A 27595-nucleotide genomic window follows, 5' to 3' on the forward strand; every position below is an offset into this window, starting at 1 on the left:
AATATGAGTGTTGACATGTGAATAAAATGGCATTATTTAGTCTCTGAGTGCAGAACAAAAGCAATGGTGAAGACAGTGATGGACAACAGGCAAGCAGTGGTGATAAGCAAAAACATGTAGTGTTTCCTCTTTAATAAGTTCTCAGCTAAAGTTCTCAGCCTTGTTGAAAGGACCTGGATACTGAACTGTGCCGAAGAAGGATAGCAGGGTTAAAACATGCAAAGACAGCACCTCATATACCTCTAATGTTGTTAACAATAGCTAACTTTTATCAAACAGTGTCCTGTCACCATGACAGTTACAACATAATGATAATGACTGTACTTTCTCTAACCAGGTCTAGATCACTTATAATAAATATATCTTTTAGTAATTGAGTAAATGAATTACAGTGAGGATAACAGCAAAGAAATGGTGGACAGATGTTTACACCAAGAAAGTATGATGACTGAGGTCAGCTCAGGACTGCATGGCAGGCCCACATGGCTCTTTTTTATCCAACTCACTACTCCCTCTCCCTTGAAAGGATCCAAGTCTGGAAAATAGCCAAAACACTGTTATGTAAACACCAAGTCCAAATAATGTGCAAGCATCTAAAGTATTGAAAGCCACTTTTGTTACCTTCCATCAGCTGAGGGGTGGAGAGGGTTCCCAGAGCCGCAGGCTCCTCCAATAAGGATTAGATTGCATACAAAAAAGCCCTGGCTAAGAACTTGCTTCCTCATCCTACAGCTGGTACCAGAACTCTCTCTAATCTTCACTGGAAGAAAATGTCTATCCAGTAAGTATCTCTGAGAGAGCTTCTATCATGACTTTGTGATGGTAAATGGAATATTTCAAGATATTGTAGAAAATAGTATTGGGTTATGGTTTGTTTAAGACAGCTCTTGGGCCTAGCTGGAGATACTTCTTCCTGCAGTGAACAGAACATAAAAAGTTTATATTTAGATGATGGTGATATCTGTATGATTTGCAATGGGCCTGGAAGGCAGTTATGAACACTATATGAATTTCATGTCTTGCCTATTCATTTCCTACCTGTGTGGCTTTGGCAAATTACATATGTTTTTAAGTCTAAACTACTTAACTTTTAAAGGTTTTCCAAATCCAGAAGTGATATTATAATACTGCTTACCCTACTGTATTGTTGAGAAATTTAAATGTTGTAGTACAATATGAAATTCTCTTTATAAAGTGTTTAATAATAAGTGCTTAATAAAATGTAGTTAGAATTAGAAGGTCTAGCTAGTTAGGACAGCACTTTAAGAAGATATAAAATGGAAGCAAAGATAAGACATGAGTAGGCACACACAAACAAGTATAGAACCTGAGTCTCTCAATCTTCCTCTTGAAAGAACTATAGCTCTTGAGGATTGGTAGAGACATGAAGATGATGGGAAGAACTAAGAGTATAATACGGTGAATAACAAAGGGTGGGGCACCTGACTCTGAATGCTGACCTTATTTTATGTTAGTGAACGAATCCATAAGAAGGTCAGGAGTGCCCCAGCTGGGTGTCTCTAGGCTGGTAGTTCTTGAAAAGAATCTTGTGTCACAATTCAGAAATAGAAGAGAACACAGCTGAATTAATTGGTATCTTTTCAGAAGCATGAAAAACTGCATAAAATAGGATTTGGACAATATGTCCATTTTTATTTAAAGTGTCAAAATTCTCTTTGGCATGAAAGGAAGGGCCTGAGCAACACCTCATGAAGTCCTAAGTGGGCTGTGCTGCAGGTGAACTGGAAGGAGTCCTTAAAACACCTTTCTCCAAAACAGAGGCATTGCCTCTGACCCTCTGGAATACTCTTTGAGAATCAACCTGTGCTTCTTTCTCATAATCCCGAATTTCAGAATTGAACACCCTGCTGGTGGCTACAAGAAACTATTTGAAACTGTGGAGGAACTGTCCTCACCACTAACAGCTCATGTCACAGGTTGGTCTCATTGATCTTAGCTTGCTTATTGATTGTACATTCTAAACTGGCATCTTGCAGTATAGCCTAGGTTGATATAAACCATGACACCTTTCTTGCTTTATCCTGAGTACTGGGTTCAAGCTAACAGAACCTAACTCTTCAGAAAGCTTTCTTTTCTGTCAAGATCATCCTGTATCAGACATCAAGTAAGCAGTAGACAGGAGCCACTGTTAGTATCATCAACTCTGTCCAAAGACCTCATGTGACTCATGCTTTGCTATGTGTAACAGGATGCTATGTGAAATGTCAGCAGTTGGGCAAATCTTTTCTCTGTTTTCTGCTCTATAAAAGGCAAGGAGAGCAGTGAACACTCTTCAACTAGATGGTGGTTTAGTATCAAACATTAGCTTTCAGTCAAAGCAAATATTGTTTTCTAATTTTTATTTGATGTCTGCTTGATAGTTGAACTTAATATGTAGGCAACAATCGATTTGTTTTAAAATAAAAACCTGGTAAGGATTGAGCAAACATGAACTTTTCTGGGGATGAGAGGACTGATCAAACCTCATTGTGAAAAATGGAAGTCCCCAATGACAATCTTGGTGCCATTCATTTTTCTTTTTTTATGAGGAAACAAAAGCTCTTAGAGAAAGCAGGAGGACATTCTACATATGAATCCAGGTCCTGACACTTATCCCTGTATCTTATCTGCCACAAAGGGTGAATTTCATAAAGCGTGCTCATTTATATCCCAAGATAAATGGGAGTTTTAGATTTTAAAAACTCAGCCAACATTCTTGCTGCTTCATATAAAAGGTTCTTTCTACATGAGTAGAGTAGTGCACATCTTTAATTTCAGCATTCAAAACACAGAGGCAGAAGTGTGAGGCCAGCTTGGTCTGTTTAACTGAGTATAGACCATCAAAAAACCCTATCTTAAAAAATGCATTTTTTAAAAAATTGACACCTAGTTTTAATATTTTGATCCATGCTCCTAAAGTCTATCCTTGTACTTTTTAAACCACCAAATTGCATAAGAAAAACTGATGTTCTGTCTATAGGTAAGCTGACAAATAACAAATAGGCACATAGAAAATCTAGTAAGTAGTACCACCTGATATCTCACTTTGCTGCAGGCAGGATTCCCCTCTGGCTCACTGGCAGTCTCCTCCGATGTGGGCCAGGGCTCTTTGAAGTTGGATCTGAGCCTTTCTATCACCTGTTTGATGGACAAGCCCTTTTGCACAAGTTTGACTTCAAGGAGGGCCATGTCACATACCACAGAAGGTAAGTCCATGACTGACCTCACCAGAGTAGAGCCTATCTCAGTTCTTCTCCTGTTTGAACTTTCACCTTCATGAACCCAGAGAAAACCTCTAAACACATTTCTTTCTTCTTTCTTCATGGTCTAGCCATGTCTGTATATTTGCACAGCCACCTGAGAATGTTAAAATGAGATAATGGGGTTCAAGAGCTCTGAGACAAACATGGCTATCTTCAAATCCTGAATAAACCATGCACCATTTTGTCTTAAATGATGGCATCTGGTAGGGAATTATTGGCCTCTAATTACTTTGTCAACTGTAGAATGAAAGAAATGGTAGAATCTACTCTATAGAGTCTACCCATGACTAAATGAGAATAAAATATGTCACTCATTGTAATAATGCAGTAAAAACAAAAACTGCTAGTACATCTGTGATTACTAGACTATTGGGTTATCTAAATTTCTTTCATTTTTTATCATCAGAAAGGTCTAAAAAAGAAGCTGGTAAAATGACTCAGAAGGTGTGGGTACATGCCATTAAGCCTTACCCTAATCCAATCCACATATAAACTACCTCTAGCAAGTTTTCCTCTGAACTCTGTATGCATTCCATAGCTCCTGCACATGTGTGTGTGTGTGCGCGCACACACACACACACTAATGTTTAAAAAATTATAGGGACTTGAAGAGAGTTCCACAAAAGGGGGGGAGGGACAAAATATGTCACAGAAACACTAGATACAGATGTGAAGAAGAGTGAGAGAAGGGAGAAAGACAGAGGGATACAAAGAGAAAATTTTTAGCCAGTTATTTGCTAAAGGGTTAGAGCAATGACTCAGCATCCAGAGAACCCAGGATTCAATTCTGAGCACCATGGCAGCTGCTGCTCACAACTGTCTACAACTCTAGACCAAGGGGATCCGATGTACTTTCTAGCCTCTATGGGTAACAGGCACACATGTAGTACACAGACATATGTGCAAGCAGAACACACATACATATAATATTCGTAATAATAATTTTATTAATAGTAACAACAATAAAGAGTTATTACTAAAGCCATCATTCCAAGAAGCCCCCATAACAACACAGTAAATACCCTGATTCCTATTTGAATATTCAGGCTTGTTAGTGGTATGATTACCATAAATTTCAAGCATTTTGAAGGGACATCAAAGGAAGAGTAAGGGGAAACTGGAAATAGGATTTGAACTGTGACAAAAGAGAGGAAGGGACTGACAAGCATAAGTTTTTCTAGGAAAGCAATTTTGGATTTCAGACACAGATTTTATATAACTTCTAATGTGTACTTTCATATACATTCCTTTTTATAAAAGCACAAAATCAAATTTTACTCTGCCTTCCATATGGCAAGCCTCAAGTAGCATTTTCCAGGTGGTCTAGGAAGTGACTCACAGATAAATCAGCCTGTGAAAGAGATAAAATTCAATAAAAACTAAATTTTAAAATATATAATACATTTTAGAATTAAAGAGAAACACAAGGTCAAACAGATGAAAAAAATATAATCAATCACACTATGTCCTATAATGTGATGAGCTACATGTGTGACATAGCCACATGTTCTAGTTTGTTTTCTACTTCTGTGATAAACATCATGACCAAGAACAAGTTGAGTAGGAAAGATGTTTATTTCATCTTTACAATTCATCACCAGGGGAAGCCAAGGCAGGAAGGAATCAGAACATGGAACACAGACCATGAAGGAATATTGTTTACTGCCTAATGGTTTGTGTCTTCTTCTTCTTCTTCTTCTTCTTCTTCTTCTTCTTCTTCTTCTTCTTCTTCTTCTTCTTCTTCTTCTTCTTCTTCTTCTTCTTCTTCTTCTTCTCCTTTTCTTCTTCTTCTTCTTCTTCTTCTTTCTTCTTCTTTCTTCTTCTTTCTTCTTCTTCTTTCTTCTTTCTTCTTCTTCTTCATCTTCTTCTTTCTTCTTCTTCTTCACCTTCCTCCTCCTCCTCCTCTTCCTTCTCCTCCACTGCTGCCACTGCTGCCACCACCTCCTTCTTCTCTTTACCTCTCTCTCCTTTCCTAACCCTTTCTTTTAAAAATGTTTTGGAAATATTTCATGTATATGTTGCCTGCATGTATATCTGTGCACCACATTCATGCAGTACCTGCAGAAACTGGAAGATCATGTCACATCTCCTGGAAGTGGAGTTATAGATAGATGGTTGTGAGCCCAAAACATGGATGCTGGGAATTGAATCCAAGTCTTCTGGAAGAGCAGTCAATGATCTCAATGGCTGAGCCACCACTTCAGCCTTCAGCCTGTTTTCTGAAGTGGTACCTGTCCAGTGGTACCATACACAGTGGGCTGGTCTTGCCTGTATCAATCATTAATTTGTTAAAATGTCCTCATGGACTTACCTACAGAAAATCTGATGGAGGCATCTTTTCAATGAAAGTTTTCTTTTCCTCCAAAGAATTCTAGTTTGTGTCAAGTTGAAAAAATCTACACACCATGACGTGGGGCACTTTCCTGTTTTCTAACTCTGATCAATGTCACAATCACATATATCTACTCATCTTTCGGAGCCTCAGTCTCTCTATCACCGGCTTGGGGAGATTCATGATTCCAATTTGATGAAAACACACTGACTCTCAGTTTCATGTGTCTAGAATGTATAGCCTACTTGTATCCTTTATCCATTTCTCAATATTCTTCAGATTCATCCGCACTGATGCTTATGTTCGAGCAATGACTGAGAAGAGGATTGTCATAACAGAATTTGGCACCTGTGCTTTCCCAGACCCCTGCAAGAATATATTTTCCAGGTTAATGAAACCAAACTGCATTTTATATCACCCCTTTTTGTTCACATAGTTTTAAAGTTACTGAACTGCAAAATTCATTTGCTTCTGCAGGTTTTTTTCTTACTTTAAAGGAGTAGAGGTTACTGACAATGCCCTTGTAAATATCTACCCAGTGGGAGAAGATTACTATGCATGCACAGAGACCAACTTTATCACAAAGATTAACCCAGAGACCTTGGAGACAATTAAGCAGGTAGGATATTGTGCTAAGGGGACATTACTCAAGCACATAAAATTGAGAACTTAGAATTAAAACATTAGGATAAATTTGACAGAACAGATGAGTTATAATAAATTTTGACTCCTTGCTAGTCCCCAACTATGAGATATTTAACATAGGGTGAAATTTGTTTCTTAATCTATGACATTTGAAATACATAGATGGGAGGAAAACATTAAAACAACTTACATTTGTTCATTTGTAAATATTTTCTGAGACCTTCTTATGTATTAAAATTTCTGTAAGATACAAGAGATAACACAGCACTGTCTCTGACCCTTCAGGTATAATAGGCTAGCTTGAATCTGGTGTATAACAGTCCTAAAAATAACAGCTATTAGCTGTGCATGGTGGTGCATGCCTTTAATCCCAACACTTGGGAGGCAGAGGCAGGTGTATTTCTGAGTTTGAGGCCAGCCTGGTCTACAAAGTGAGTTCCAGGACAGCCAGGGCTATACAGAGAAACCCTGTATCAAACCCCCCCCAAAAAAAAACCACAAGCAAACAAACAAACAAACAAACAAAAAACTATTAATGTTGAAAACCTGCCGTTGGTGGTTCTAAGCAACTTTGTTGCACCAATTTGTCCCCTTTTAGAGATATTTATTAGAAATAAAGCTATATTTTAAATAAATATCAAAATATTGGAAAATTAAACACTTTGCACTTTTCATGAATAATACTTAAAATAGAGACAATCTCAACCAATATGTATCATCATATGTTTGCACAGTATTGTGTTTTTAGTAAGCTTAACTTCTAGATGGGGAAATCAAAGAGACACACTATAACAGGATTCAGAAAGTGATAAATCTTTTAAGAAAATGTAAACCTAAGGAAAACAGATACAAAAGTGTGCCTCAAGGCAGTTGTTTAGGGTGAAAAAAGATGAAATCAGAGTTTACACTCTTGCATTTCATCTGGATACGTGTAAATTCCGTGAATTTGGTCAAAGAATATTCTAGATTGAGGGGTTGCATGATCAAAGTCACAGAAATGGGAAAATAAAGGACACTTTTGCAGAAATTGAGAATAATCTTTTTATGCTAAGCCTGCAGCAATTCTCTGTGCAAGCTTTAGACAGGAGATGGCTGTTCAATGTGGGCTGACCCATGCACTGAAAAGGCTTGATGATCCTGACTTTGTCCTCTAAATATTAGAAATGTCCTTGATCACTATGAAATTCAAAAATGACTCTGATATCTCAGGTAGGGAACAATAACACTTTAAACTGAGAACTAGTAATCTAGAAGTGTAGATGGTTTTAAAGGGAGCAGTGGGACTGGGGTGAAACTGAAAGCTGGAATACTAAGCTAGAAATTTGAAATAAACTGTTTTTTCTAATTGAAAGCTACTGAAAGTCTTTGCTCAAAGAAATTTTGCAAGCAGTTATACTTTAAGGTGTTTACTTGGGAATGGGGAGCAATAAGGGCTAAATAGGAGACCAGTCATGGAATCCAGGACTATAAGGAACATTAATGTAATGTTTATTTCAAATAGTTAGAATAAAGGAATTTAGATATTCTGCCATTAGTTTATTGATCTCAACCTCAATGCCCAGTATTAGTTTATTGACCTCAACCTATACCCAGTGTCGAGCTCATAAGTGTGCAACTGAAACTGAAAGGATCCTCAAGATTCATCTTTCATTCTACAGGTTGATCTTTGCAACTATATTTCTGTCAATGGTGCCACTGCTCATCCACATATTGAAAGTGATGGAACAGTTTACAACATTGGGAATTGCTTTGGAAAAAATTTTACAGTTGCCTACAACATTATTAAGATCCCTCCACTGAAAGCAGGTGAGGTTGTAATCTTCCCTCCAGTAGGAGAAAAAGGTGTTCTATCGTTGACAAAAGGTTGCTGGAAATATCAGATCTGGATCATAGTATCAATATTGCTCTCGAATTTAATAAGACTTCCTCTCATTTGTATCCTACCAGGTGACTAATGTCAAAAAGCACGAGAGTAAACAATTAGAAAAATCAAGAAAGCAAGAAGCCAAGTTCTATTCTACAATGTTTCAAAATTTAGTTACATCAAATGTAAATTTGATAAATTTAGTTCTATCAAATATTTATTGAGCCCTTATTCTTTTTTTTCTGGTTATTGTTCTTTTTTTTAATTAGGTATTTTCCTCATTTACAATCCCAATGCTATCCCAAAAGTCCCCCATACCCTCCCCCCCCAACCCCCTACCCACCCACTCCCACTTTTTGGCCCTGGCGTTCCCCTGTACTGGGGTATATAAAGTTTGCAAGTCTAATGGGCCTCTCTTTGCAGTGAGTATTCTCACTAGACACAGCTATATCAGGGTCCTATCAGCAAAATCTTGCTAGTGTATGCAATGTTGTCAGCGTTTGGAGGCTGATTGTGGGATGGATCCCTGGATATGGCAGTCTCTAAATGGTCCAACCTTTGTTCTCAGCTTCAAACGTTGTCTCTGTAACTCCTTCCATGGGTCTTTTGTTCCCAATTCTAAGAAGGTGCAAAGTGTCCACACTTTGGTCTTCGTTCTTCTTGAGTTTCGTGTGTTTTGCAAATTGTAACTTATATCTTGGGTATTCTAAGTTTCTGGGCTAACATCCACTTATCAGTGAGTACATATCATTTGAGTACTTTTGTGATTGGGTTACCTCACTCAGAATAATGCCCTCCAGGTCCAACCATTTGCCTAGGAATTTTATAAATTCATTCTTTTTAATAGCTGAGTAGTACTCCATTGTGTAAATGTACCACATTTTCTGTATCCATTCCTCTGTTGAGGGGCATCTGGGTTCTTTCCAGCTTCTGGCTATTATAAATAAGGCTGCTATGAACATAGTGGAGCATGTTTCTTTCTTACTAGTTGGAACATCTTCTTAACTCTTAGAGAAGTATTGTGGAATCCTCCAGTGTAATATGTCCAATTTTCTGAGAAACCGCCAGACTAATTTCCAGAGTGGTTGTACAAGCTTGCAAACCCACCAACAGTGGAGGAGTGTTCCTCTTTCTCTACATCCTCCCCAGCATCTGCTGTCACCTGAATTTTTGATCTTAGCCATTCTGACTGGTGTGAGATGGAATCTCAGGGTTGTTTTGATTTGCATTTCCCTGGTGATTAAGGATGCTGAACATTTTTTCAGGTGTTTCTCAGCCATTCGGTATTCCTCAGGTGACAATTCTTTGTTTAGCTCTGAGCCCCATCTTTTAAGGGGGTTATTTGATTTTCTAGAGTCTACCTTCTTGAGTTCTTTATATATATATATATTGGATATTAGTCCCCTATCTGATTTAGGATAGGTAAAGATCCTTTCCCAATCTGTTGGTGGCCTTTTTGTCTTATTGACAGTGTCTTTTGCCTTACAGAAGCTTTGCAGTTTCATGAGGTCCTAATTGACAATTCTCGATCTTACAGCACAAGCCATTGCTATTCCTATTCATTTTTCCCCTGTGCCAATATCTTCAAAGCTTTCCCCCAATTTCTCCTCTATAAGTTTCAGTGTCTCTGTGTTTATGTGGAGTTCCTTAATCCACTTAGATTCGACCTTAGTACGAGGAGATAGGAATGGATCATTTTGGATTCTTCTACATGATAACCACCAGTTGTGCCAGCAACATTTGTTGAAAATGCTGTCTTTTTTCCATTGGATAGTTTTAGCTCCCTTGTCGAAGATCAAGTGACCATAGGTGTGGGTGTTCATTTCTGGGTCTTCAATTCTATTCCATTGGTCTACTTTTCTGTCACTATACCAGTACCATTGAAAGACTCCGAGAGGAGCCCCTCGCTCAGGCCTCAGGACAATAGCAGACACCCAAGAACTCACGACAGACCGAGCTTGTTGCAAACCACATGAGGCTTTATTCGGGAAAGCCAGAGCTCTGGGGATGACTCATATCCCACGCAGGGGTAGAGGAGTGGACCTCAAGGGGAAAGAGTTCCCAGTTTTTATAGGCCCTCAGGGGGGAAAGGAGAAGGGGGAGATTAGGGGATTTCCAGATCTAAACAATGTCTATTCTCAAGAAATGGGTATGGGAGGGGTACAAGGAAAGAGTCTAATAAAGGTGCAGCAATGGGCACACACCTGGTCAGAACATTGGCAGACACACAATTCAAGGAGTGGCCAGAGCATTGTGCCCCTCTATTTTTCTAAATCAGTGAAGCTAGTAATGCTAACACTGACGTCTATCTTGCCAATTTTAGGGCTTCTGTGTCCTTTTACATTCTGCCAAGATCTTTCACCATGCAGTTTTTATCACAATTTCTCTGTAGTAAAGCTTTAGGTCAAGCATGGTGATTCCACCAGAGGTACTTTTATCCTTGAGAAGAGTTTTTGCTATCCTAGGTTTTTTGTTATTCCAGATGAATTTGCAGATTGCTCTTTCTAATTCGTTGAAGAATTGGGCTGGAATTTTGATGGGGATTGCATTGAATCTCTTTATTGCTTTTGGCAAGATAGACATTTTTACAATGTTGATCCTGCCAATCCACAAGCATGGGAAATCTTTCCATCTCCTGAGATCTTCTTTAATTTCTTTCTTCAGAGACTTGAAGTTCTTATCGTACAGATTTTTCATTTCCTTAGTTAGAGTCACGCCAAGGTATTTTATGTTATTTGTGACTATTGAGAAGGGTGTTGTTTCCCTAATTTCTTTCTCAGCCCGTTTATTCTTTGTGTAGAGAAAGGCCATTGACTTGTTTGAGTTAATTTCATATCCAGCTACTTCACTGAAGCTGTTTATCAGGTTTAGGAGTTCTTTGGTGGAATTTTTAGGGTCACTTATATATACTATCATATCATCTGCAAAAGTGATATTTTGACTTCATCTTTTCCAATTTGTATCCCCTTGATCTCCTTTTGTTGTCGAATTGCTCTGGCTAGGACTTCAAGTACTATGTTGATAGGTAGGGAGAAAGTGGGCAGCCTTGTCTAGTCACTGATTGTAGTGGGATTACTTCAATTACTTCAAGCTTCTCACCATTTACTTTGATGTTGGCTACTGGTTTGCTGTAGATTGCTTTTATCATATTTAGGTATGGGCCTTGAATTCCTGATCTTTCCAAGACTTTTATCATGAATGGGTGTTGGAATTTGTCAAATGCTTTTTCTGCATCTAACGAGATGATCATGTGGTTTTTGTCTTTCAATTTGTTTATATAATGGATTACATTGATGGATTTCCATATATTAAACCATGCCTGCATCCCTGGAATAAAACCTACTTGGTCAGGATGGATGATTGCTTTAATGTGTTCTTGGATTCAGTTAGTGAGAATTTTGTTGAGTATTTTTGCATCTGTATTCATAAGGGAAATTGGCCTGAAGTTCTCTATCTTTGTTCGATCTTTCTGTGGTTTAGGTATCAGAGTAATTGTGGCTTCATAGAATGAGTTGGGTAGAGTTCCCTCTACTTCTATTTTGTGGAATAGTTAGTGCAGAACTGGAGTTAGATCTTCTTTGAAGGTCTGGTAGAACGCTGCACTAAACACATCTGTTCCTGGGTTTTTTTTGGCTGGGAGACTATTAATGACTGCTTCTATTTCTTTAGAGGATATGGGACTGTTTAGATCTTTAACTTGATCCTGGTTTAACTTTGGTACCTGGTATCTGTCTAGAAATTTGTCCATTTCGTCCAGGTTTTCCAGTTTTGTTGAGTATAGCTTTTTGTAGAAGGATCTGATGGTGTTTTGGATTTCTTCAGGATCTGTTGTGATGTCTCCCTTTTCATTTCTAATTTTGTTAATTAGGATTTTGTCCCTGTGCCCTCTAGTGAGTCTAGCTAAGGGTTTATCTATCTTGTTGATTTTCTCAAAGAACCAACTCCTCATTTGGTTAATTCTTTGAATAGTTCTTCTTGTTTCCACTTGGTTGTTTTCACCCCTGATTTTGACTATTTCCTGCCTTCTACTCCTATTGGGTGAATTTTCTTCCTTTTTTTCTAGAGCTTTTAGATGTTTTGTCAAGCTGCTAGTGTGTGCTCTCTCCACTTTCTTCTTGAAGGCACTCAGAGCTATGAGTTTCCCTCTTAGAAATGCTTTCATTTTGTCCCATAAGTTTGGGTATGTTGTGGCTTCATTTTCATTAAACTCTAAAAAGTCTTTAATTTCTTTCTTTATTCCTTCCTTGACCAAGGTATCATTGAGAAGAGTGTTGTTCAGTTTCCATGTGAATGTTGGCTTTCCCTTATTCATGTTGTTATTGAAGATCAGCCTTAGGCCATGGTGGTCTGATAGGATGCATGGGACAATTTCAATATTTTTGTATCTGTTGAGGCCTGTTTTGTGACCAATTATATGGTCAATTTTGGAGAAGGTACCATGAGGTGCTGAGAAGAAGGTATATCCTTTTGTTTTAGGATAAAATATTCTGTAGATATCTGTTAAGCCCATTTGTTTCATAACTTCTGTTAATTTCACTGTGTCCCTGTGTAGTTTCTGTTTCCATGATCTGTCCATTGATGAAAGTGGTGTGTTGAAGTCTCCCACTATTATTGTGTGAGGTGCAATGTGTGGTGTGAGCTTCACTAAAGTGTCTTTAATGAATGTGGCTGCCCTTGTATTTGGAGCATAGATATTCAGAATTGAGAGTTCCTCTTGGAGGATTTTACCTTTGATGAGTATGAAGTGTCCCTCCTTGTCATTTTTGATAACTTTGGGTTGTAAGTCAATTTTATCCGATATTTGAATGGCTACTCCAGCTTGTTTCTTCAGACCATTTGCTTGGAAAATTGTTCTCTAGCCTTTCACTCTGAGGTAGTGTCTGTCTTTTTCCCTGAGATGGGTTTCCTGTAAGCAGCAGAATGTTGGGTCCTGTTGGTGTAGCCAGTCTGTTAGTCTATGTCTTTTTATTGGGGAATTGAGTCCATTGATATCAAGAGATATTAAGGAAAAGTAATTGTTGCTTCCTTTTATTTTTGTTGTTAGAGTTGGCATTCTGTTCTTGTGGCTGTCTTCTTTTTGGTTAGTTTAGGGATTATTTTCTTGCTATTTCTAGGGTGTGATTTCCGTCCTTGTATTGTTTTTTTTTTTTCTGTTATTATCCTTTGAAGGGCTGGATTCTTGGAAAGATAATGTGTGAATTTGGTTTGGTCGTGGAATACTTTTGTTTCTCCATCTATGGTAATTGAGAGTTTGGCTGGGTATAGTAGCCTGGGCTGGCATTTTGTTCTCTTAGTGTCTGTGTAACATCTGTCCAGGCTCTTCTGGCTTTCATAGTCTTTGGTGAAAAGTCTGGTGTAATTCTGATAGGCCTTCCTTTATATGTTACTTGACCTTTCTCCCTTACTGCTTTTAATATTCTCTTTTTATTTAGTGCATTTGTTGTTCTGATTATTATATGTCAGGAGGAATTTCTTTTCTGGTCCAGTCTATTTGGGGTTCTGTAGGATTCTTGTATGATCATGGGCATGTCTTTCTTTAGGTTTGGGAAGTTTTCTTCTATAATTTTGTTGAAGATATTTGCCGGCCATTTAAGTTGAAAATCTTTATTCTCATCAACTCCTATTATTCGTAGGTTTGGTCTTCTCATTGTGTCCTGGATTTCCTGGATGTTTTGAGTTAGGATCTTTTTGTGTTTTGTATTTTCTTTGATTGTTGTGCCGATGTTCTCTATGGAATCTTCTCCACCTGAGATTCTCTCTTCCATCTCTTGTATTCTGTTGTTGATGCTCGCGTCTATGGTTCCAGATTTCTTTCCTAGGGTTTCTATCTCCATCGTTGCCTCACTTTGGGTTTTCTTTATTGTGTCTATTTCCCTTTTTAGGTCTAGTATCATTTGTTCATTTCCATCACCTTTTTGGTTGTGTTTTCCTTTTTTTCTTAAGGACTTCAACCTGTTTGGTTGTATTTTCCTGTTTTTCTTTAAGGACTTGTAACTCTTTACCAGTGTTCTCCTGTATTTCTTTAAGTGAGTTTAAAGTCATTCTTGATGTTCTCTACCATCATCATGAGATATGCTTTAAATCCAGGTCTAGCTTTTCAGTTGTGTTGGGGTGCCCAGGACTAGGTGGGGTGGGAGTGCTGTGTTCTGATGATGGTGAGTGGTCTTGATTTCTGTTAGTAGGATTCTTACATTTGCCTTTCACCATCTGGTATTCTCTGGAGCTAGTTGTTATAGTTGTCTCTGGTTAGAGCTTGTTCCTCAGGTGATTATGTTAGCCTCTATCAGCAGACCTGGGAGACTAGCTCTATCCTTAGTTTCAGTGGTCAGAGTACTCTCTGCAGGCAAGCTCTCCTCTTGCAGGGAAGGTGCCCAGATATCTGGTGTTTGAACCTGCTTCCTGGCAGAAGTTGTGTTCTCACCAGAGGTCTTAGGATCCCGTGGTGGATCCTGTGTGGGTCCTTGCGGGTGTCCAGAGACTACCCGGGCCATGGACCCCGGTGCTGCAGTGGGCCAGAAGGGTGCACGTTTTCAAATATGCTGCTTTTTTAATTTCCCTAGGTTAGTGTAGCTTCACAATTAAGAGAAGTCATCAAAATGTGGGCAGATCTGGAAAACAATACTGGCCTCTTATAGAACTATTTGGTGCTCCTGGGATAGGAAAGAGCCCTCTTCTTGGAAGAGAATGAAACTGTTTCTAATTGTAAATAGCAGGCTGAAGGGAAAAAAGTTTATTGAAGAGACAATATCCAAGCTAGGACCAATCAGAAATGAGAAGAAGTCCTAAGGGCTTCCAAGAGCCTATAAAAAGTCCTACCACAAACCAAAGATTGGATTCCAACCTCTGGAGTCTCTTCTATACCCTCAATAGGAGTAGATTGCCTGTTAAAATGAAGTTTTAGGAGTTTGTTCTTTAATTCTATCTGTGTCTGGTGCATATTTTTCCAATATCGGCCTATAACTTCCTTCCATTCCACCAGGTGCCCTCAGATCTGTACCTATTACTTTCTGTCCAGAACCCCCGGCTTCTGCTTTCTTGTCCTCTGTCTCATTTCTCTAACTAACAATGGCTCCCTGCTCTCCAGCTGTCACTACATTTTCCTAAGTGAGTCTTCTTTCTAAGACATACAATTGTTTGTCCAGAAGGAACTTGGTGGGACCCTTAGGTAACCACCCCTTACTCAAGACCTCTTGAACAACATGAAATTCTACTAGAATATACCAGAAACTGAGAAGATGAAAATGAGCTATGAAAAATCCACATCTGAAGATATATTTTTGCTTATGTAAGCTGTTTGAGTGTTTTACATGAAGAAGAAGAAGAAAAGAAGAAGAAGAAAAAGAAGAAGAAGAAGAAGAAGAAGGAGGAGGAGGAGGAGGAGGAGGAGGAGGAGGAGGAGGAGAAGGAAGAAGAAGAAGAAGAAGAAGAAGAAGAAGAAGAAGAAGAAGAAGAAGAAGAAGAAGAAGAAGAAGAAGAAGAAGAAGAGGGAAGAAGAGAAGGAGGAGGAGGAAGAGGAGGAGGAGGAGGAGGAAAAGTTGTTGTTCTAAAGCCTTTAAACCACTTTATTTCAGACAAGGAAGATCCAATAAACAAGTCAGAAGTTGTTGTGCAGTTCCCCTGCAGTGATCGTTTCAAGCCATCTTATGTACACAGGTAATTTAAAGGACAGCTTAAACTTAAAGATGTCTCTTGCCTATCTTTGATACCAACCCTGATTTGGAAAGTCTTTGTAGAAAACTAAGTTTAAATCCAATTAATTCCATGTAAGCACTGTAAATCTGAGTAACTAAATATACTTTGTGTAGACGCTTACCCACTCATAACTGAGAAATAGCTCTCCCATTCACAAGCCCATTTGTGTTTTTGAACAGTTTTGGTCTGACTCCCAACTATATCGTTTTTGTGGAGACTCCAGTCAAAATTAACCTTTTCAAGTTTCTTTCTTCGTGGAGTCTTTGGGGAGCCAACTACATGGACTGTTTCGAGTCCAATGAAAGCATGGGGGTATGTCTGATTCATTTGTTACATTGTGATTCTAAGGAAAGTGTTTTATAATTTTTTTCCTTAAAATTTATCAAAACATTTCCTTACTTTTCCAGGTTTGGCTTCATGTTGCTGATAAAAAAAGAAGAAAATACTTCAATAACAAATACAGGACTTCCCCTTTCAATCTCTTCCATCATATCAATACTTATGAAGACAATGGATTTCTGATTGTGGATCTCTGTTGCTGGAAAGGGTAAAAAATTTCTTCTGGAAACAAAGTGCCTTAATGCAAGTCCTTGTTGTTAAATGTGAATCACATACAAAAAGGGAAGTGCTATGAAATAGCAAAATGTATAATGATAGTGACCAGAGAGTTTAGAAAATCAGAGACAGACTAACCATCAGAACTAGAGTTAACACTGAAAACCAACTTGATCTGAACCAGGCCTAAAAATGGAAACTTCTTGAGGTCTGTAAAGTGCCTTGAATCCTCCCTCTTTCTGAATAATAGAAACAGAAATGCTATTCTCAGTCTAGTCATTAAAAATACATTGACTCCTAAAGACACAGAGTGGAGACAATGGGACAGAACAAAGAGTATGTAAAGCTGCTTTTACGCATATCTATGAGGTAATCCTTTTTATTTTCCCTCACTGTGTAGGAGGAGGAAATGACTCTGACATTATTTCTGTCAATAACAGTCTGGGTTGTGACCTAAGGAACAATCACATATATGTTTTTTCAAAGTCTTGAATCACCTCTAAAATTGGTTAGGTGTGGTGATGCATGCCTTAAATCCCAACAGTGGTAGAGCACTTGTCTAGCAAGCACAAGGCTCTGGGTTCGGTCCTCAGCTCTGGGGAAAAAAAAAAAGACAAAAATCCCAATGTTTGGGAGGAAGAGGCAGGAAGATCTGAAGTTCAAGGTCAGCCTATGCTACATTAGACCCTTTTTCATTATTTGCAATTCTGTTCATGTTTGACTTCTTGTTTTCACAGGTTTGAATTTGTTTATAATTACTTATATTTAGCCAATTTACGTGAGAATTGGGAAGAAGTTAAAAGAAATGCTATGAAGGCTCCTCAGCCTGAAGTCAGGAGATATGTACTTCCTTTGACAATTGACAAGGTAACTTTCTATACATGAGTATTTCAACTCACTTTGGAAACTATCCTGTTTATACATATAATCCTGAAATTTCAGATCTAGGAGGAGTTTTTAAATACCATAATTAAACCTCTTATTTTACAAATGAGGAAACTGAAGCTCAAAAGAATGGTGTGATTTAGAAAGGGTGACTTCCACAGAGCCAAGATGATATGTAGTTTCTTGATCTCAAATTCTGTGCCCTTTTTATTCATAAAATCCCTTTAAAAACATACTTCATTAATAACTACAGACCCAGTGATTCCCATCCTCCTTTGATAGTTGTACAAATATCCTAAATGACTTCAAATTCTGGAAAAATAAAGGATCAGAAAGCATCTCCTCAATCCATTGGCATAAGAAATATGTTTTTCTATAAATCTGAAAATGACATTAGACAACAAAAATAATTAATACTATTAGATAGTTGGTGGAGGAGTTTATAACATTCCTCTGAAGATTTGGTAACTGAAATAAATGCAGTAGGTACACTGGTAAGAGAAATAACATTCAAAATTACTAATATATAAATAAGAACCCTAAAAAACATGAACCTCAAAGTTGAGGTTTAAATTCTCTTTTGATAAAGTAAATATGAAAACGATAGAGGAGGAGTGATTGTCTAAGGAAACTAATAACCTGGAGAGTAGATGGTATTTGAAAAAAATGTCCTCTAGGCCCCAGGTGTGTTTTCCTCTTTGATGTAAGTGTAATATTCCTTTGGAAATTAATGATTTGAAGGTCACCATGAGACTCTCCAACTAGACAATGTGACTAAGACAAAAGCCACTCTGATCCTGCTGTTACCAATCTATAAAATACAGTAGGAGTCTATACCCTAGTGAGTCTCCACTACCATTAAGAAATTATGCCTTAACTTTATATGCCCCAGTGCAGGGGAATGCCAGGGCCAAGAAGCGGGAGTGGGTGGGTAGGGGAGCAGGGTGGAGGGAGGGTATAGGGAACTTTCTGGATAGCATTTGAAATGTATATAAAGAAAATATCTAATAAAAAATAAATTATAAAAAAGAAATTATGCCTTTTAAAGAGGACTTTGTGACTAAAAATAACAGTAGATCTAGAATCAGGAAACCTGGTTCACATGAATATTTGGAAGGTTAGCTTTATGGACCCCACACAACTATCTCTTTGTCTCTACATTTTTGTCTTTTCAGTGTTTTAGAATAACATCAGCAATATCTAGAATTTTTAGTGAAATAGAAATACTAGTCAAGAAAGGATGGACCTTCTAGTGATTGCCATATCCAGAGATCCATCCCATAATCAGCTTCCAAGAGCTGACACCATTGTATACACTAGCAAGATTTTGCTGAAAGGACCCAGATATAGCTGTCTCTTGTGAGACTATGCCGGGGCCTAGCAAACACAGAAGTGGAGGCTCACAGTCAGCTATTGGATGGGTCACACGGCCCCCAATGGAGGAGCTAGAGAAAGTACCCAAGGAGCTAAAGGGATCTGCAACCCTATAGGTGGAACAACAATATGAGCTAACCAGTACCCCGGAGTTCTTGTCTCTAGCTGCATATGTATCAAAAGATGGCCTAGTCGGCCATCACTGGAAAGAGAGGCCCTTTGGACTTGCAAACTTTATATGCCCCTTACAGGGGAACGCCAGGGCCAAAAAGGGGGAGTGGATGGGTAGGGGATTGGGGGTTTGGTATGGGGGACTTTTGGGATAGCATTGGAAATGTAAACGAGGAAAATACCTAATAAAAAAAAGAGAGAAAAAAACAAAAACAAACAAACAAAAAAAACAAAACAAAACAAAAAACAAAAAAAAGAAAGAAAGAAAGAAATACTAGTCAAAGCTGGGAGTGGTGGCGCATGCTTTTAATCCCAGCACTCGGGAGGCAGAGGCAGGCGGATTTCTGAGTTCGAGGCAAGCCTGGCCTACAAAGTGAGTTCCAGGACAGCCAGTGCTATACAGAGAAACCCTGTCTCAAAAATAAAACCAAAAAAAAAGAAAGAAATACTAGTCAAAACCAAGAAAAACATATTTTTCCATATAAACAATGAACACCCACTTTTTCTGTCTATATACTACCTGCTTGGACAAAAGGTGTTGAAGCAAATACATTGAACTAAAGACTTAAATCAGAGGCAGTTGAAAGCAAACATAACTTAGAACTGGATCCTTTTGCCTTTAAGCATATCTGCAAACTAATAAAGAATAATAGTTGAGTGAAATTGGGCTCCTTAGGGGAAAAAAAAGAACTTCTGCTAAAACAAAGAGTTGTATTTAAAGGAAAAATAAAAAGCAAATGGGATTTAACATAGAAGTATAACAAAATCCTTGAGATGCTTTATTGAAAGCAGAGCAGAGGTGGGAATTTTTAAGAACAGCTGGAAAGAACGATTGGAGTGAGAGAGATTATAAATGGGCTTTCTTTACCAGACTCTAAATAACATATAATTGGTAAGAGATTATTGAGGAAGTTTAAGTGTGTATGGTGTGTGTGTACGACATGGGTCCCTCTGGAAATGGCATAGAGAACATATTGGGCAATAGAGAATCTAAAACTAAACTCTCTTTTAGAATATAAATGTTCTTCTGCAATTTCAGTGCTCTTTCAATCCCACTTACTCCATGTTCTAGCTGTGCCTTTTATATTGCAATGTGACCTGTTAGTGCAGTATTAAAAGCGATAATTTCTCCTTTATCCTGGCTAGCTTTCAAATAAATAAGACAGGGACTATAAGATTTATTTAATCAAGTCTTATAGCACAATAACTGAGCAGTATTAATCTATTTTAATGCTCTAAACGAAACTGGCTACCTTACAGCCAAAATACCAGAGATACTTGCATTTCTGTATTGATATGGCTTTCCCTGCTCCAGATGTGTTCCCATGGTATCTCCTGATCCCTCCTCTCATGGCAAATCCTCCCTTACTCTCTCCCTTTCCTCTAGCTGAGATTAGCAGTACAGAAATACTCTCTCTTCTGCTCACCTATTGGCTGATCAACTTTTATTGACAAATCAGAGAATAAATGGGGAACGATGTTTATATAACATTGAAACCAGAGATTTTTAGTATAAGCATTACAATGTCATGTCTGGATTGCAACCAGATATGGGGGCAGAGAAGTCAGCATTTGAATAATACAAGAATAATATTTACATAATGTACAATAACATGATGCCCACAGCTGCCTGCCCTGCTATCATTCCTACTATAAATTTCCTTCCATTGAACATACCATTTAATATCCTTTATGACCTAGAAATACTCACTTTCTTGTCTCACTCAAGTCATTTTGCATGATCAACAATTATGAACAACATCCGTGTAGATAATCATTCTTTATCAAACTTGTCAAAATCACACTGTAGTTCAATTAGATTATCTATTTTCTCCATATTTATACCTTTTAATCTAAATTTAAATGTTGCAAACACACAGTCATGTTAGTTGGTTCAATTTTAAGTATCTGACCACAAATCTTACTGCTTCATTTCCTAACTTCTTATATTATCTTACTTTGCTAGTTAAATATTCCAGATCTTCCTCTCCTCTATTATACCTCCCACTTTTAGAGCTTCATATGTACTGATTATGATGATGATGATGCTTTCTCCTCATCTGAAATAAAATGAAAGTATTCAGATAAGAATCCAAGATTCCTTCTGTCTAGTCTACCACTCACTTTGAATATCTATCTTCCTAAGCAAAGCTAATCTTTCTCGTCCTTGCAGTTGATACATTGGTCTAGCAATCTCCTCCTTTCCTTTCTCCCTCCCAGATCTTCCTTCCTTAGAGAACCAAGTCCTTTCAACTCATTTTGCCTTAAAAAGCTTCCATTACACATCTTTCTTTTGCTGAAAGACTCTATAACTCAGTCAATGGCTCCTATAGTATATTTTTGTGTCCTCATTGCTTCAACAGTTTACTTTAAAGTAGTCTGTATAACATCTCTTCCTGTTTCTGAATCTCAAGGTTCAAGTTATCAACCGCTACCACCAATATAATAGAAAGCAACAAAACCTAAAACTGCACCTAATCAAAAACTGTACCACTTGTAATAGTTTTAACCATTGTGGGACACTACCAGCCTTTAATTATTCATATCAGACAACATGGTGCTGGGCTTGCTATCTCTCTCACTTCCAAACACTTCACCAGGAAACTCTCAACTCCATCTCCCCCATCTCACTCATTGAAGTATTACCAGTCCAACTAGAATCATTTTCTCTGGATTGGACTACTATAAAACAAAGTAGTTTTACTGAATCTAATCTTGCATTTTAACTTCAATCCCCAAAACAAATACCCAACTGTAGATTCAACAAAGCAGAGTGATTTCTTTAATAAATCACAGTGTCTTCTTTGCCTACCCAAAATCCTTATATAGTTTTTCCTCATTTATCCACAGTGAAAGCCCAGGTCTTCACAATAACCCATGTGCCTTACACAATCTAAGTCCATCAGATCTCCACAAACTTCTGTACTCTACCACCGCAGTTATCCTTGGTACTCCTGAAACATACTTGGTGCCATTCTCCTAGATTAGAACAGTTTTTTCCCTCCCTGCTTGAGTGCATTGCAGGTTTCCTCATCTAAGAGTTTTGTATCAAATGCCACTTTTACAAAGAGACTTACTCTGACCCCATGTTAAAATTTCAACCCACAAATTCCTCACTCTTTGAATCCCTTTGCTATTCTATTGTTATTTCTATATTCATGGTACACTGTACACTTTATTAAGTATATTTGCTAATCTACAAATAGAACATAAGCTTTACTGACCCTCAATAATAAGAAAGTATAAAATATGATCCAGAAGTATTTTCCCACTGTTTTCATGAAATCATCTAAGGTGTGTGTGTGTGTGTGTGTGTGTGTGTGTGTGTGTGTGTGTACCATTACATGTATATGATAGGAGATAAATGCCTTTTTAAAAATCTTGTCTAGTAGGTTTTTTGTTTGACAATATAATTACATGTCATTTTTATATATCCTAGCTAGAAAATAATAAATACTTTATACTCAGGCAGTTGACAGCTGTTCTTCAGAAACCATATTTTTTTTTAAAAAGGACGAATTTTCACAGGGTCTTTCCTCAAACCCTTCACCTGTCTGGGAACAGCTTCATCTCACTGATGAAAATCTTGAGTCACTAAGATCCTCTGTGACTTGCCCATGGGTATGAGTTCCTAACTCAGCTGCTGGCCAAGCAGGCAGTTTGTTAAGAAAGGGATGGAGGCACACCCTAGCTCTGTGACTTTGACATAGTGCTTCATCTGAGGCTAAATTTCCTCATGTGTAAAGTGGGAGAAAGACAGGTCTTACCTGCTGTGATAACCAAATGAATATGATCTATATCAAATGGATTGCACAGTGTCTGGCATCTAAATAAAAACTGTTGCTACTGTTCATTAACATTGTCATAGTGATGTATCAGTGTTCTGTGTTCAGGTGGTATATAAAAGGAATTGTCAGACAGAAACTGACTAGTTGGCTGTTTTGCCCGTCCTCTTTGATGGTATGTGTTGGGTGTGATTATAATAACTCTGTGTGTGATGTCAACACTTCCTTATTGCCTTTCCTTCATGTTCCCAGTCCTGTTTTCCTTTTGACTGAATTTCCTTTTACCATTGTATGTGTAGGTTGTAGTCAGGTCTGAGCTGACATTTCCTCCATTGCTCTCTTCCCTGCTATTCCCCAACATGAAGCCATACATTCAGAGTCTTCATAAACTCTGAAGGATAAAAGCAGGAAGTCATCTCCATACTTCTAGGCTGTGGCTTGATCCCCACAATTTGGCTTTCTCTGGTTTAGGTTCTAGTCTTACCAGGGAATCAAAACTTCAGCTTTTCACTGTCTCAGAGACACTCTTCCAACCACACCTGCTTATTCACAAGTATAAGTATGCTAAGCATGCTAAGTAGTTTTATTACTATTACTCCCTGGACAGTATTTATTTCTTCCTGAATTTTAAAGTCCTGTTCTCATTCTTATCTGAAGTTAAATTTCAACTTCAGGTTTTTCTCAGGCTTTGTCTTTTTCTGAATGCTTAAAACAAACAGAAACTTTTCTCCACCTACTTGACATTGACATTTTCTCTACCTTGTATTATGAGCCCACTGTCATGCCCTGTTCTTCCTACCCACAGATAAGTGTCACCTAAGTTCTCGTTTATCCCAGGACATTACAAAATCCCTTGTTATAATGCTTTCATGTTGTTTCTTAAATTACACACACACACACACACACACACACACGCACAGGCACATACACATACACACAGACACACAACATGGGTCAGTTCAACCCTTTTTATAGCTGTCTCCCTAACACCTAATATATATAACCCATAATCTATAGGAGGTGCTCAATAAGTTCTTGTGAAGTAATCAAATGACCAAGATGCTTTCAGTTAAGCCAATTGCATTTGTAATGCTGAATTTGTAGACAATTGGAGAATCCCTAAATATCCTTTCCCCTCCTAGTACCTAGCATGGTGCACAGCACACAAGTTAGTGATTAAGCAACTGGCTTGCCTGACTGATTGGCTGCATGAAAGAATAGACTTTTAGAACAGGACAATGTCACATGCCACCTATTCTGAAGTCTAAGACCATTATCAAGGATTTTTAGCTAATCAATATGGTTGTCACATTAAAGACAGACATTTAACCCTGAACAATATGTTTCCAGCAGGTTACTTGTAACCTACCAGTATGCCATCTGAGAGACTTCCAAGGCCACTACAGTAACCAGTCTCCTTGTCTGGTTGTTGTTGTTGTTGTTGTTGTTGTTGTTGTTCCTTAAATGGTGACCTCTGAAAAGAGGAGGAAAAGTTTGGGAAGTCTGCATTTACAGATACTTGAATTTCTTTCCCTTCTCACTGTGGTCTCTGCTATCTTCTTTCTTAGGTCGACACAGGCAGAAATTTAGTCACACTGCCCCATACAACTGCCACAGCCACTCTGCGCAGTGATGAGACCATATGGCTGGAACCTGAGGTTCTCTTTTCAGGGCCTCGTCAAGGTAAGATGATCTAGTAAAAATCTGAGAAGGGGATCAATGATCTACTTAAAGATATTGAATTTTCCTCTACCTGTGTTCTGTTTTAAAGCCTTTGAATTTCCTCAAATCAATTACCAGAAATTTGGAGGGAAACCTTATACTTATGCATACGGACTTGGGTTGAATCACTTTGTTCCTGACAAGGTAATAAAGCATCTTACTAACATCCAATAAATCTTTGAGTCATATGCTAGTCAAGTAAAGCAGTTCATTAACTATCCAATTGCTTTTTCTTGGTCATAAGCAGCTCTGTAAGATGAACGTCAAAACTAAAGAAATCTGGATGTGGCAAGAGCCAGATTCTTACCCATCTGAACCCATCTTTGTTTCTCAACCAGATGCTCTGGAAGAAGATGATGGTAATGGAATCAATGAGTGTCTGGACTTTGCTTTATATTGAAATTCAGTGTGTTCTCTATTAGGAAAGGGGTTGGGCTGATTATTTACTAACTTTCAAATGGTGGTTCTTAAACTGAATGGAACTGCACCAGAATTGAATTTCTGTGGTCAGGTCTTGGAGATCACTACTAGAAAAAACAAAATGCAACCAACCAAAACAAAAACAAAACACCACAGTAAAACACCTTCTGCAGCATAGTGAAGCTCTGAATGGAAGGGATAAGAAAAGGCATAACAGCAAGAATTCTAACAGCCTTTCTTCAGCAAACTATATTTTTGAATAAGCAGATGGAGTTCTAAGAAGGGAAATAAAATATTATAGCAGATCAATGAATGTGCATGTCTGGGACTCTAGTTCTCATTTGTTTGTTTTATTAAGTTGAGGCTAAACAAGAACCCTAGCCACAGCATATAATAAAGCAACTGCATTACATAGCATCAGTCTTGATTAAGCATTGCTGCTAGGAAGCCTAGAAAGCTAGATCAGTGCTTAAGAGTACTGCCTGCTGTTGTTGAAGACAGGGTTCAACTCCCAGCACCCACATTATAGCTCACAACCAGCTGTACCTTCAGCTTCAGGTGACTCAGAACCTTCTTCTGGCCTCGGTGGACACCAGAAATATATATGCTACACAGGTACTTATGCAAACAAAATGACCATACACATAAAAATAATAAAAGAATTTAAAAACATTAATGCAAAGATAGGAGAATGTATTACATTCTGTAGGGTTAAAGTTTTAAAATATAGGAAAACATAAAAGAATGATAAATAATTTTGGTGGCCATTTTTAATAAGTGGTTTTATATTCACACCACACATTGAAAAGTATAAAAGTTAGGTTTTCATTATGTTTGAAAGAAGTAAACTTACATATAAGTCTTGAAATTTATAGTTATAACACTCTTCTGCTTTAAAAGTTTTAAAGTGTACATTTTTATTAGTCATAACTTATATTAAAGATAAGAACATAGATCTGCTCCCTTAGTCAACATTGATGAGTTAGTACTTTGATCTGGTTGTTGTAATAAGAAACTGTGGTGTCTTATTACAGACAAGGTCACTCCCTTCCTGAGGATAGTGCTAGTCCAGGAAGAAAGGGTTTAAAGTATTCCTTCAAGTGGTCACACAGCCAGGTTATTAAAAAGCCAAACAGCTGGGCAATGGCGGCACTTGCCTTGAATCCCAGCACTTTGGAGGCAGAGGCAGGTGGATTTCTGAATTTGAGGCCAACCTGGTCTACAGAGTGACAGCCTGGCCTCCAGGACAGCTAGGGCTACACAGAAAAACTCTGTCTCGAAAAATCAAAAAACAAAACCAAAAACCAAAAAACAAAAACAAAAAACAGAATCACAATAAGTCACATGGTTTTCTATGTGACTTATTTCTATGTGATTTCTATTTCTTAATGTAATAGCACCTTACTACCTATATAATTTCAATGTCAGATAATCATAAAACCTGACTTTAAAATTGCAAAACTGCCTTAATTAACAGGTGTGGTTCTGAGTGTGGTGGTGAGCCCTGGGGCAGGGCAAAAGCCTGCATATCTCCTGGTTCTGAATGCCAAAGACTTGAGTGAAATTGCCAGGGCTGAAGTGGAGACTAATATCCCTGTGACCTTCCATGGACTGTTCAAAAGATCCTGAACATATTCCAGGTCAGCAAAAATGGCTCTGTGAGTAGTCACTTACTGTCAGGCCTGAAAACCTGAGTTCAATCTCTATGATCCACATCATGAAAGGACAGAACTTACTCCTGGAAGTTGTCCTTTCATCTCTACACACACATTGCAGAACACATATATACATTATAATAAATAAATGTAATTTTTATTTAAAAATACAGAAAATCATCAACAATATTCTAGCAAGACATGTTTCTAATGGCAAAACCAAGAAGGCTAGCTAGCTCCAAATCTATAATTAAATTCTGGGTTTTTTTTTCTTTTTTTTTTTTTTTTTTTTTTGGGACTGGAGAGATGGCTCAGCAGTACAACACTGACTGCCCTTCTACAGATCGTGTGTTCAATTCCCAAAGATCACCTGGTGACTCACTTCCATCTGAGACGGAATCCAATGCCCTCTTATGCTGTTTCTGAAGACAGCAAAAGTGTACTCATATATACATATGATAAATAAATCTTTAAAAAAAACAGAAAAAGAAAAAAATTCTGTTTATTTCATCTTTCTGTCCATCATGGTTTTAAGTCAAAGATGTACTCAATTTTGCAGTGTTTTTCAGAAATTTCTGAGTTGGACAAGTGGTTCCTTTAAAAATTAAGTGATTATTTATATGGTGATACTTTCTCTGTGATATAAAAATAAATTGAAAAATTATTTTAAACACTTAGTAATCAAATAGGAAAGGAATGTAGACGTTGAAAAGTTGCCTTTTTCATGTTGTAGCATCTTTTGGGTATATGCCCAGGACTGGTAATACTATGTCCAATTTTCTGAGGAAATGCCAGAATGATTTCCAGAGTAGTTTTACCAGCTTGCAATCCCACCAAAACTGGAGGAGTGTTCATCTTTCTCTACATGTTTGCCAGCATCTGCTGTGACCTGAGATTTTGATCTTAGCCATTCTGACTGGTGTGAGGTGGAAGCTCAGGGTTCTTTTGGTATGTGTTTCCCTGATGACTAAGAATGTTGAAGATTTCTTTAGGTTCTTCTCCACCATTCAAGCTTCCTCAGTTGAGAATTCTCTGCTTAGCCCTGTTCCCCATTTTAAATAGGGTTATTTGGGTTTCTAGAGTCAAACTTTGTGAGTTTTTTGTGTATATTGAATAATAGCCCTCTATCAGATGTAGGATTGATAAAGACCTTTTCCCAATCTGCTGTTTGCCGTTTTGTTCTATTGACAGTGTCCTTTGCCTTACAGAAGTCTTGCAATTTTATGAGGTCC

The 27595-nt window shown here is 37.9% G+C and overlaps 1 protein-coding gene across 3 annotated transcripts; it reads left to right on the forward strand.

The window, feature by feature from the left end:
• Nucleotides 1-612: 612 nt before the first annotated feature.
• Rpe65 (retinal pigment epithelium 65) lies at nt 613-26845 on the forward strand. 3 transcript variants are annotated; one of them, XM_006501165.2, is made up of 15 exons: nt 613-781; nt 1855-1937; nt 3056-3206; nt 5875-5982; nt 6073-6214; nt 7899-8046; nt 15676-15757; nt 15976-16108; nt 16204-16343; nt 17089-17218; nt 24135-24249; nt 24338-24432; nt 24533-24647; nt 26186-26348; nt 26668-26828. In XM_006501165.2, the coding sequence occupies exons 1-14, from the start codon at nt 771-773 to the stop codon at nt 26335-26337; spliced, it is 1605 nt and encodes a 534-aa protein (XP_006501228.1). In that variant the 5' UTR covers nt 613-770; the 3' UTR covers nt 26338-26348; nt 26668-26828. The 3 variants fall into 3 exon arrangements, 2 of the variants coding, with proteins under 2 accessions (XP_006501228.1, NP_084263.2); NM_029987.2 differs by having other exon boundaries at nt 719-781; nt 24536-24647; nt 26668-26845; XR_001783668.1 differs by having other exon boundaries at nt 24533-26348; nt 26670-26828.
• Nucleotides 26846-27595: the final 750 nt, after the last annotated feature.

The sequence above is a fragment of the Mus musculus genome, chromosome 3 (genome assembly GCF_000001635.26).
Source record: "Mus musculus strain C57BL/6J chromosome 3, GRCm38.p6 C57BL/6J".
Lineage (NCBI taxonomy): Eukaryota > Metazoa > Chordata > Mammalia > Rodentia > Muridae > Mus > Mus musculus.

Excerpts from the sequence above, each read along its gene's own strand:
- Rpe65 (XM_006501165.2), top strand. Across the intron at positions 5,983-6,072 it reads TGCAAGAATATATTTTCCAG|GTTTTTTTCTTACTTTAAAG; the intron begins GTTAATGAAACC and ends TTGCTTCTGCAG. Across the intron at positions 24,648-26,185 it reads TGCTCTGGAAGAAGATGATG|GTGTGGTTCTGAGTGTGGTG; the intron begins GTAATGGAATCA and ends CTTAATTAACAG.